At 40.9% G+C, this 12,647-nt stretch overlaps 1 protein-coding gene across 1 annotated transcript in view; it reads left to right on the plus strand.

Annotated features, from left to right (window-relative positions):
- Window positions 1-9,756: 9,756 nt before the first annotated feature.
- TSPAN9 (tetraspanin 9) overlaps window positions 9,757-12,647 on the plus strand; it is a gene marked incomplete at its 5' end in the record, with an annotated part of 112,375 nt that continues 109,484 nt past the window's right edge. The window contains 1 exon segment of the mRNA XM_054399207.1: window positions 9,757-10,230. Coding sequence (XP_054255182.1) covers window positions 9,757-10,230 — 474 coding nt within the window.

Here is a 12,647-nt window from a genome sequence, read left to right on the forward strand (position 1 = left end):
ATCTAAGATGCCCTGAACTAAATTGAATGAGTAAACGGATTTTGCTGTCTTCTCCCACCTCTTATTCTCCTTCCCCTCTTCTCCACTTACTGTTTTTGTGCAGTTTCACAGACTCTTTCTTCCTCACTCAGGTTATGAGAAGAGAACAGTATGATAGGAAAGCTGTAGGGAGGTACTTACAAGATATATCTAAAACTACTTTCTAGACTGAAAAAAACTGACAAATCGTATGTTGCTAATACCTAATCAAGGAGATGGGTGCATCTAAAACTTTATTAGCCTGTCAGATCAAAGTCCTTTAAACAGCTTTCCGCTGTCATGACATTGTGGCAACACGAAAAGAGGTCCGATCATCTCAGTGCTCAAGGATCAAGGTTTCTTCTCCCAGGTAAATACCTTTACTTTGGGATCTTTTAGAAATGTACTGTTGAGGAGATTAAAAGAGACCTTCATCCTTGCAGATGGTACATCTCTAGGGCTATATGGAAAATAATTACTCATCCCTGGTTTTGCAAATAGATTACATTCCTTTGGGAAGGTCCTGCATTCTGACAAATACAGCCTTGCATGGAATTCACACTCCAGCAGGGGAAAAAAAACAAAGGGCAGAACATGGTGATTTGAATGACTGGAATTTGTTGTGTCCTTTCTTCTGTAAAACCTGTGTTTCAACTAGACAGTAGTTATTCATTCTAACAGATTAGAAGGTATAACTACCAAAATAATTCACATGGATCAGACAGGCTTTATGATCTATAGATACTTAATTGATGAGGATGTGGCTAATTCATCAAATCTAGCTAACTTTAAAGAAACACTTTAATTTATTTTTTTTAAGCAATTAGCAATATTAGCAAATAGCAATTTTAATTTGGCAGTTTTCTAGTGTTTTGAATTGTACTGTAACACAGCAAAGTCCAGGTGGCAAGGAGATGCTGAAGCCCATGTGGTCCATCCTTCTGTTGAGAGCACGGCCCTAGTTTAAGTTATCTAGACTCCTTATCAATCTGAGTCTTGAATATTTCCATTGATGGGGATTCTACCATCTCTCTAAGCAATGTATTCCAATATTTAGTTGTTCTCCCTCTGAAGGTTTTATCCAGACCAAATTATATCCAGACCAAATTTTCTCCTGAGCAATTTACTTCTGTTGCTCATTCTGCCAACATGCATACTTGTAAACAAAGTACCATCATCTTCTGTAACTGTCTTTTAGTTACCAGAAGACATGGCTTAGCTTTATAAAAAGCGAGACCCTTTTAGGTGTTAGGTAGCACGTCTGTCCTGATCTTGTTGTCTGCCTAAAGCCCTAACATGAACATTTTATGAGCTGAAAGTTTTATTTCAAAATAGCTTCAAAATACCTTCTCTTGAAGGTATCTTCATTTACAATTCTGTCCATAAGCATTTATCTCTTCTCTTCCATAACAGAAGTAAATGCTTTACAATTTCCTGGTATTGAGAATGTGTCAATAACATGTATCTGGCTTTTCAGTTTGGAGGGTCTCTGACTGCTGTAAAAATGTGGTTTACAGATTATGCATAAGAGCTCCTGGTGACCAGCCTGTGAAATCTGAGAAGGAATCTGGTTGTCAGAATTTTGCAGCAATAATATAGCCAGTTTACAATGCCAGGCCTTAAGTGGTCTGGGTGTTTTTTGGCCCTGTTTGAGAATGCAGGACATTGTGTAGAAATCTGGTTTGGATTCTTTGGATTTTGAGTATTTGTTCTTTATATTAAAATAAAAATAACCAGATCTTAAATATGAAAGATGTTTAAAATGTATGAAGATAGTTCTGTGATAGACATTTTAAAGTACCTGGTGCCTGGGAACAATTAATAGGGAAGAATTCATTCCTCCCCCCTCTTCCTTCCCTGCCTACAGCTTGGTATTGATGTAGTGTTTAGACTCAGTTAGAAATTATTAGTATTTCAGAGGGACTGTATAAACATAACAGATGTATTACGTATGAACAAAACCGAGTCATTGTCAGGCAGGAGGACTTCAGGATAACTGGCCTCCTCAACTGGTAGATGGGGTCAGGGAGCAGTGTGGTACCCCTGACTTCCATGAGGAATTAGTTCGGGACTTGCTGAGCCACTTGGATATTCACAAGTCCATGGGAACGGATTGGATCCATCCTAGGGTAGTGAGAGAGCTGGCAGATGAGCTGGCCAAGCCTCTCTCCATCATTTACCACCAATCCTGGCTTACTGAAGAGGTCCCAGATGTCTGGAAGCTGGCCAATCTGATGCCCATCCACAAGAAGAGCCGGATGGAGGATCCTGGAAACTACAGGCCTGTCAGCCTGACCTCAGTGCCAGGGAAAATTATGGAGCAGATCGTTTTGGAGGCAATCAGTGCACACCTGAAGGATGGCCAAGGTATCAGGTCCAGCCAACATGGATTTAGGAAGGGCAGGTCCTGCCTGACTAACCTGATCTCCTTCTATGATCAGGTGACTGCCTAGTGGATGTGGGGAAGGCTGTGGATGTAGTCTGCCTGGACTTCAGCAAGGCCTTTGACACCGTCCCCCATAGCAAATTCCTGGCCAAGCTGCCAGCCTGTGGCTTGGACAGGAGCACTCTGTGCTGGGTTAGGAACTGGCTGGAGGGCCGAGCCCAGAGGGTGGTGGTGAATGGTGCCACATCCAGCTGGAGGCCAGTCACAAGTGGTGTCCCCCAGGGATCAGTTCTGGGCCCCATCCTGTTCAATATCTTTATTGATGATCTGGATGAGGGGATTGAATCAGTCATCAGTAAATTTGCAGATGACACCAAGCTGGGAGCAGGTGTTGATCTGTTAGAAGGTAGAAGGGCTCTGCAGAGGGACCTTGACAGGCTGGACAGATGGGCAGAGTCCAACAGGATGGCATTCAACAAGTCCAAGTGCCGGGTGCTGCACTTTGGCCACAACAACCCCATGCAGAGCTACAGGCTGGGGTCAGAGTGGCTGGAGAGCAGCCAGGTGGAAAGGGACGTGGGGGTACTGGTTGACAGCCAGCTGAACATGAGCCAGCAGTGTGCCCAGGTGGCCAAGAGAGCCAATGGCATCCTGGCCTGCATCAAGAATAGTGTGACCAGCAGGAACAGGGAAGTCATTGTGTCCCTGTACTCAGCACTGGTTAGGCCACACCTTGAGTACTGTGTCCAGTTCTGGGCTCCTCAATTTAAGAAAGACATTGAGATACTTGAATGTGTCCAGAGAAGGGCAGCGAGGCTGGGGAGAGGCCTTGAACGCAAACCCTATGAGGAGAGGCTGAGTGAGCTGGGATTGTTTAGCCTGGAGAAGAGAAGGCTCAGGGGTGACTTCATTGCTGTCTACAACTACCTGAAGGGAGGTTGTAGCCAGGAGGGGTTTGGTCTCTTCTCCCAGGCAACCAGCAGCAGAACAAGAGGACACAGTCTCAAGCTGCGCCAGGGGAAGTTTAGGCTGGAGGTGAGGAGAAAGTTCTTCACAGAGAGAGTTGTTAGCCATTGGAATGTGCTGCCCAGGGAGGTGGTGGAGTCACCATCCCTGGAGGTGTTCAAGAGGGGATTGGACATGGCACTTGGTGCCATGGTTTAGTAGTCATGAGGTCTTGGGTGACAGGTTGGACTTGATGATTCTTGAGGTCTTTTCCAACCTTACTGATTCTGTGATTCTGTAATTGTTCTGGCCCAGGTGCAGAACCTCATGAGTTTCACCTGGGCCCACCTCTCCATCTTTTCAAAGACTGTTTTAATGTTGGATTTGCACCCCCCGACAATCGGAGATTCACCTACAGAATGGAGAGTTACCTCCAGACTAGCTCAGAAAGATTGGAAGCAAAATGAAGTTATATTTACAAAATAAACTAAATATGATGTTGTATAAGGTGATAAGACATGCAAAATATATATGCATGTATTTACAAATCAACAACAATACAGGGACGTCCTTGTTCAGATCTAGACCCCCTGGGCAGCTCAGAGGGACTGCTAGGAACCTCCACCCCCCCCCTCCCTTCCCTGGTACCTTCACAGACACAGTAACAGTCAGCTGAGCCAGTAGAAGGTCAGAAGGGAGATAAGGCATCAAGCCATGCAAGCAAAGCCACAGAGAGAGAAGAAAAAAAGGGAAGAGAATTTCTGTGCAACCAAGTAAAAGCTATCCAGGGAGAAAATGGGATGGTATAAACCTATCACTTATTATTATTCTGTGTCCAATCCCTGACTTTGTTTACCTTTTACCCAAAGTCTCTGGAAAATTCCTGCTCTTATTTTGCAATTAAGAGCTGGGCTAAAGTACCAGCTCCAAACCATAACAAGGTCCCTCTGGATGACATCCTGTCCCTCTGGTGTATCGACAGCACCACACAAGCTTGGTGTCCTCTACAAACTTGCTGATCCCACTGTCTATATCATTGATAAAAATATTAAACAGGTCCCAATACACACCTGAGTGACACCACTTGTCACTGCTCTCCATCTGGACTTTAAGCCATTGAACTTAAAGTCACCTCTGGACGTGACCATCCAGCCAATTCCTTATCCACTGAACTGTCCACCCATCAAATGCATAATTCTCCAACTTGTCGAGTAGGATGTTGTGGAGGACTGTGCAGAAGTCCAGGTAGGTCGTTACTTATCCACTGACATAGTCACTTTGTCATAGAAAGCCACTAGGTTGGTCAGGCTGGATTTGCCCCTAGTAAAGCCATGCTGACTGTCTTGAATCACTTTCTTGTCCTACATGTGTTGTCTAGGAAGATGTGCTCTTGACTTTCCCAGGCACAGAGGGGAGTCTGACAGGGTGGCTTGGCTTTTGGGAAGGAGTCAAACAGGCTTACATCTGTTCTTCACACCCCAGATTAGGCTGCAAATACCTGGTATTCCAGATAGCACGTGGCATTCTCATCAAGTGAGTCCTCCTTAATGTGAATGTTTTGCTGTTATGCTTCTGCCTTTATGAAAATACAATAATTAAGACACTGTATAAAGTTCAGTAGTTTCTACTGTAAATCAGGTAATTTTACTGCTGCATTTTTTTGGTGGTTTGACAGATAGGGTCATGTCAAACTGTACTATGATTATTTTTTTCCCCTTTCCTTTTTCATCATTATAAATCTCACACTCTTGTCATAAGAGCTGACACTGGTCACAAAGCTCATAAATAGCAGCAGCGTTACATAAAACTGCCGGATTATAGTAAGAGGTTTACCTTGGTTTCATTTTAACACCCATTCTTGTATCTTACACAGGTGAGAACCATTTAGCCTCATTATTGTGAAGTGAGACAGGTGGCTAAAGTATCTTGGGATTTACATCTGACTTTGTTGTGGCTGGCAAAGCAAAAAGCAGTAATTGCATGACTGTTATGGTACAGGTACATCCTTTAAAAATTTTTATTAATTTAATTTAATTTTAATGTTGAAGTTGACCAATAGTGTCACCACACAACATACAGGATGCTTTATTGTGAGGGTAAATGACCTTTATTGCAAGACCAGATGGGATTGTTTTTATAAATGTAAAAAGCCTTATGAGGGGGAGGAATCTGTGGATTTTGCTCTGGCTAGGTGTTGAGGAAGTTTGTTGGAAAGTGTAGAAAAGGGTCCAGCCCAAGCTAGCAGGATGAAATGTATCTGTTATGCAATTGTTTGATCAGGTATGTGCAACTTGTCTTGAATTATTCAAATAATGTTTCTCATTAATTCAGGAATATCTCCTTTGAAAGACCAGAGGAAGTATATATGGGAAATTGCTAAACAATATATTTTGTTATCACAGCTGGTAGACCTCAGGGAACGCTGGGAGTAGGCTGAAGACTGTGTGGGTGTAGAGACTAGATCCCACCCTTATTTCTGAATGTTTCTGCTCTGAGTCATGTTGGGGGCTCAAGCAGAGGTGAACTCAGCCTACTGTACTGACAGCTTTCAGCAGTGAGGCCACTGGCTCTAGGTACTCCTTTACAAAAGCTTCAGGTCACTTTGACTTGAAGGTGGAACCTGGTATCAGATTTTGCTTGGAATAGCTGCTGGTAAACAGCCTTTTGATAAGCCACATGTCCCTGGTGTGATGGCTTTCCAGTATGGCAGTCAGCCTGTCATTCTCAGTGATGTCTTATATTGGAGGCTGGGGCTGATGATGAGTTAATGGGGAAGGAAGCTTAAAGTAAATGGTTTGTTTGCTGCCCATTGTAGACATCTGGGTCTCTGCCAGCCCTGACATATTGGTTTTAAATGTCCCCATTCATGGAATCACACCTGTTTATGCTTAAATGCATATCATGCTTAAATGGAATGTCATAGCAATGAAGAAATTCACTTATTTGTGAAAGGAATGTGCCTATAAAAGTTCATGGCATAATTGAAGAGATTTCAGAGATGCGTGCTGCCTTCTAGAAATGAATATTCACATCATTCTCTTGGTTCATTCTTCTTTCATGCCTGTTGGATGCTCTTGGTCCTGCTACACAGCGTTAAAGACATGCGGTCACAAGTCCTGGACTTCCTGAGGCAGTCTCAGGCATTGAATCTCGTAAAAATAAATAATTTATTAGCATGTTCCAGCAGCAGGGTCAGCTCAAGCTAGGTATCTCCAGAGAGGGACCCCTGAGCAAAGCATTTATACCCTTACAGACTGTATCCCTCGTGTATGTGATATTCACCTGCCTTCTACATGCCCTGTGAACAAACAGTGACGTTCAGGAGTGCTGTAGATCAACGTAATCATCACTAAAGTTCTGGTGAGATAAAACTGAGGACTAAGGAAAAAATATTTAATATTTTGTGACTTCATATACTAACTGAAGTTGTTGGGGGTGTTGGACAAGATGACCTTTGAGGGTCCCTTCCAACCTCCAATCTGTGTTTAGATGTATAAACTGTGATGTAGACCAGTCATGGAGAGCCCTTAATGGGAGGTGCATTACAGGTAATGGAAAAGAAAACTAGTTCTTTGTAGCATTTGAAGGCAAAAATAGAAAACTAGAAAAACTTCAGTAAGGTCTAACCCAAAAACTTAAAAAAAGTCCCAAATCCAAAAAAACAAATCAAATGAAACCAAAACAAAACAACCCCACAAACCACCACCAACGAAAAGCCTAAACCAAAAACCTTGGAGGGACAGCTGTGTTGCTTTATTTTCTATTTTTTTTAACCACCAGTGAAGTGTTTCTACTCTTCACAAACTCTGACTGGATTTGCTGAGATTTTTGTTTTCTTTCACTTTTCTAACCTTGAGAACAAATTTGTTATCGCTATCATGTAACTTCATCTGGGAAACCATAGCAAATATTGTTATTGCATTAGTTTTCACAAGTGCACAGTGCTTTTATTTTTTCCTGAAGCTAGTCTGTATCAACGTAAATTTTATGGCAAACTATTGGATGCAACAGAAAAATGCTTTTAAATATTTGTGCATTCTTTGAGATTTTTGTCTAAGAGCTCAATTTTGTATGACAAGTAAAAACCACTAGAAGCTGTAGTAGAATCACAGTGGCATGACTGTTTTGCCAGTAGTGAACTGCAAGCAGAAGAGGTTTTTTCAGACCTCTAAAACAATACTCAAACGTTTGCCCTGTGTTTGAGTGCAACTTACTCGGTGTTCTCTGCTGTCCAAGACAGGTTCCTGACTGTGACCTACAAGTCTTTTCCATGATTTCTTCTCAGAAAGTCGGTTCTTGATGACTGCTGATGTAGAAGTTTGCATATGCACCATGGTAGCATATAGAAATGCCCTGCTCTAGTTTAGTCAGTGCTGATTTATCTTTGGTTTTTTTTTTACACTTGGTTGTTTTCTGTGTAGTTTTTTCTGTTGTCACACACACTGCTGAGTTATCATCTTACAGTCTAATGGACACATTTCATAAAATCATTTGGGTTGGAAAAGAACTTTAAGATCATTTAGTTCAACCATTATCTAACTTTGCCAAGTCTGGTGCTAAACCATGTCCTTCAGCACCAATGCTGTTTGATGCAGGTAGTTCTGAAGTGACTTGAAATTTAAACTGAAGTGAATAAACACCATCAATACAGTCTTGGGCCTGCCTGCTGTTGAAATGTTATTCTATGGCAGAAGGGATGTGAAGCTGATATTATATGTACAAATACTGAGTATTTCATGGTGTGATGCACTTTGTGATGGAGGGATCTTTTTTTCAGAAAAAGCCTGTCAAGAAAGATACAACACTACTTTTGTGTATTAATTGTGATATGGTTACATAAAAATTACAGAATTTTAAGGGGCTTTTGGGCATAAGATTTAATACATGTTATAGATGTGTAAGATTAAATATATGTTATATTATCTCTTCTCAAAGATACACAATGAAATAATTAACCCTATGTTATAGTGTATATGTGAAAAGGTCAGTTGAAAGTTGTGCATAATTTTTATTTTTCCTGGTAGCTGTATTTTTTCAGTAGTGGCCTCCTAGTACAGTTGTTTTTTTTTTTTTTACAAAATAATAACTTGCATTTTAAATCTGCTGTATCATTTTGTATCATCAGTGCATCTGGTTTTACACTTATGACAGAAGGATAAATTTGGAAGCACCAGGCATGGCCTGAAGTATTTATCTTTCTTCCTTTCAGGCGCTTGCATGCATATGCACGGGGACACACATGCATGGTTATGTCCTTACTGTTTTAGAGTCCTAGCAGGCATGTTGTGCTCCTCTCTGGAATATAAATGTGGCATTTGTGTCAGTGTGTGTAGCTGCAGTATAAGATGTCTTACTGCTGTACACAAGAACCATCTCTTGACATATCAGTTAAATAGAGTGTAAATAGCTGCAGGTTCAGCTACCCTTACATTTAAGAGTTTTAAGAGCTGATTAATGACCCCGTGAGAAACAGCAGCTCTGCATTTCTGGATACGGTTAATGATATCATGGGTGATTGCGTGACATTATGCGCATGTATAACTGAGACACATGCCTATTCAGTGTACGCTAGATGCTTGTATGTTCCAGTTCCTTGTCCCATGGCATTTGTTTAAGCCAGGAAAAAAGTCAGTCACTGTTAATTTAATGAGCAGGCGGAGGCTACCACTTGCCTATCTAATCTATGCTTTTCCAGTATTTTATTGCGTTAAAGGCATCACTGCCTCACAGTTCTGGCTCGTAAACAGCTAAACAGTACTTGACATTTAAAGAGATTTTCTCCTGTGCACTTGTATAGTCAAGAATAATTCTAATCCTATTAAAGATATTATGTCATGGAGGCGTGCTGTGAGGGAGAAGACTTCTGCTAACTGGCCCAATGAAAAGCAGAGAGGGAGGGGCAACCAAGAGGGAACATTTATTATTCGATAGTCGGGGATTTCTGTGGGAAATGCTCGGTAGTTGCAGTTGCTGGTGATTTCACGGCAACAGCAGTGAAACAGAGTGCACTCTGATGGCTGGTTACTGAATGAGATACTGCAGATGGTGGAAAGAGAAAGGACAGTGTGTGAGAGAGAGTGGGAGAGACACAGAGACGGAAGCTGAGAGGAAGGGAAGTGCACTGGCTCAAGGGGAGTCTTCCAGGTGTACTGCAGAAGCTTTTTGGAAATGGATACGAGGACCACCTGCCTATAGATCAGAGGGAGAGAAAGAGCTTATGGCTCCTTTGAATAAAGATCAAAGCTCTGCATAACAGATTCATCAAGATAAAAAATGAGCATGCTCTTGCATGGGGTATTAATGTATAAATCCATGCTGCAGATAAATTACAGCCTATATTGCTGTAAAAAACAAAACCAGCAACAATGCAGTGAATAAATTCTGCAGTGATTATCTGATTTATATAAGAAGAGAAAGAGAAGCAAAACACAGCTCTTCCCACACTGTGGCTTTTGTAAGGCACTGCATTCAGTGCTGAGAGATGCTATACATTAAGTCTGATAACTGTGAAAAGAGAGATCATGGAGAAGTCAAGTAGTGAGGATTCTTCAATTCACCGGAGTCCATCTTTGGATAGCAAAGACTCGGGTTTTGCTAAACCTTCTACCTCAGGGAGGCAATTTGGCCGAGGTTTTACTGCTGGAGCTTTCTATGGTACAACTGGATCACGCACACAGAGCCACACTGGAGTCGGAACTGGCACTGGCATTGGGACTGGCACAAAAAGTGACAAATACAGTGCACCCAAAGGCAGCAAATATGTGGTCTTTTACCTGGATCTATCCTTTGTTTTCCTTTTAGAATTTAAGAAGTGCAACATGGCAAGAGGCTGCCTGTGTTGTTTGAAATACATGATGTTCCTTTTCAATTTAATATTTTGGGTGAGTAATGCTTTTTTCATTACCTTTATTTGTTAGTATATCCTGTACTGCTGCATTATGTGTGCAGTGCATCTTTGAAGCAAGTACAGCAAGTTCCCCCCTCCTTCCCTCTCCTACCTGCTTGGAATATTTTCAGTGTTAAACCAGTGTCTGCTGGGAAAACATACATGCTATATCCTTGTTACTGCCTGGTTACTGTATTTTGGCTGCTCTAATATGTGTTTTGAACTGGGTTATCAATGAAAGGGCAGAATTGTTATCCTTTAAGGAAAAGCAAAATTAATGTAGCATTAAAATCCTGCAGTGGCAGGATTTTTGCATTGTATTGTAATACCTTGTCTTACATTAAGGTGCTGGTTAACTTAAATTAGAACTACATTCTCGTTGTCACCATAAATCTCATTTTCTTTTTGTAAGCTTCATTTGACAAGCTGGTTTTTCATTTGAAGGGACTTCTATCCCATTTCTCCAATTAAAAACCATAAAGTATGTCTGTTCTGACCTCTTAAGGTATCAGCCTAAATGAGAAATGACTGGAGTGGTGAATAAATCTGAATTCAGTTTCACTTGCAGTTGTCCACATTGGTGAAGTTGGAGACTTGCACTTTCTCTGAAAGACCAAAATGGATTTTCCTCCATTAGCCAAAGAATTGTAGCAGGGCACACCAAGCAAGTTAAAAGTGTAATGGCTACTTTGAGCAAAGTATTGTCACATACAAGGGAGGGAGGAGAGGTTAGGTCATCTGGCAGCTAGGCATCATTAATGAACAATATTTTTTTAGGTAATCATAGACTAATTGAAATACTGAGTGTGCATAAATATAGCCAAATATGAAATGGTTGGTTTGCTTTGAAACTGAAGGTCACTGCTTTCCAGATAGTTGCAAAGCTTGGTTACATGAACAAAGTAATTCATGGCTGTGATTCAGACATTATACGATGTGCTTCAGAAATGAAAGTGCCACCCCAGAATTTATTTTGTAAACAGGAATAGTAACAGTTTAGATACCTACCTTTGGTGTAGAGTTACCATTATTCAAAGCAGGAGTCTTACTAGCAGATTCTGTTTATCTTGACCCACTTACCAAAATAAACTTTAAGAGCAAGAGTTGATGGGAGATTCAGTACATGTTGAACTACTCATGCAACACTGAGCTTTTATCAGTAGTAGACTGAACTGCTGTGGTCACTGAACTTGCGTGAGTCTTAGATATAAATATAGACCTAATCACTAAAGAACATCTGATCAAAGTTCACTTGTGAGTTTTAATTTCTTTTTTCTTTTCTGTACATGAACTGTACAAGACATTTACTGTAATTATTTCTGGAATAAAGCACTTATTACATACCATCTTTATGTCAAGCTGACTGTTTGACCATACGTTACTTTGACACCTTGCAAGTATTCTTTTCATATGCTATATGTTTTGGAACAACTTCTTTCTGTTATCGTTACTCATGGCCTCTGTGATCATTCATCTCCTTAGATGCACTAACTTCATTGTTTTTATCTCCTCCCCAAGAAACAATTTTCTTGACTCTGTGTGAGACCTTCAGAGTCCATTTTTCCATTCCACCAACTTGCAAAAGTATTTTAAACTTCATCTACATGTTCATCTCTTTCTCCTCAGCTTTTACCTTCTATACAAATACATTGCTGCTTAGGTTCAATCTAGCCTACCATCTGGAGAGTTCTCTACGATACTGTGCTTCTTCAGCTCTTACCTCTTAATCGATTCCCTTTACACCCTCTTCACCATGCATTTTGTGGTAAGACTTGTGCTGCTTTTCTTCCTGTTGCTAATGAGATACTGCAGATGGGTGGAAACAGAAAGGACAGTGTGTGAGAGAGGGTGGGAGAGACACGGAGATGGAAGTTGAGAGGAAGGCTCAAGGAGAGTCAGTAAAATATTGTAATATGTTGTAAAATATTCTAAAAATTCTTTTTGTATGAACTGGTTGTATAAAGTTAAAGTGATTCTCTGGAATAGGGAATCTGAGAGAATAAGGAAACATGCTAGATGCAAGATGTTAGATACTTTTCAAAGTGCTTTGAAACAGAAATTTGATCTACCAGCCTGGTTTAAATTCCTCAGAAGTCCCCTTTCTTCCCTTTAGCTGACTTTATAATCAGTTTTGCAACCCAGTCTTGATGTTCCCACACATCCTTCCAGAGGGCTGCAGTCTTGCTATTTTTTTTTTGACCAGGCTATTCAAATGAATAACGTTATAATCTCTTTTTGTTCATGCAAGAGCAAACTAGAATGAAAGCATACAACAGGGAGGTCTTCTGTAGTTGGCTGCTTCTGGCTTTGTACCTGGAATATACATGAGTTTTGCTATGCCAGTCTGACAAGTTTTGGGTGTTTGTTTCTGCTTGTGTTGCTTATTAACACTGCGCAATTGCATTCTCTCTC

Source organism: Indicator indicator, chromosome 1 (assembly GCF_027791375.1).
Source record: "Indicator indicator isolate 239-I01 chromosome 1, UM_Iind_1.1, whole genome shotgun sequence".
Lineage (NCBI taxonomy): Eukaryota > Metazoa > Chordata > Aves > Piciformes > Indicatoridae > Indicator > Indicator indicator.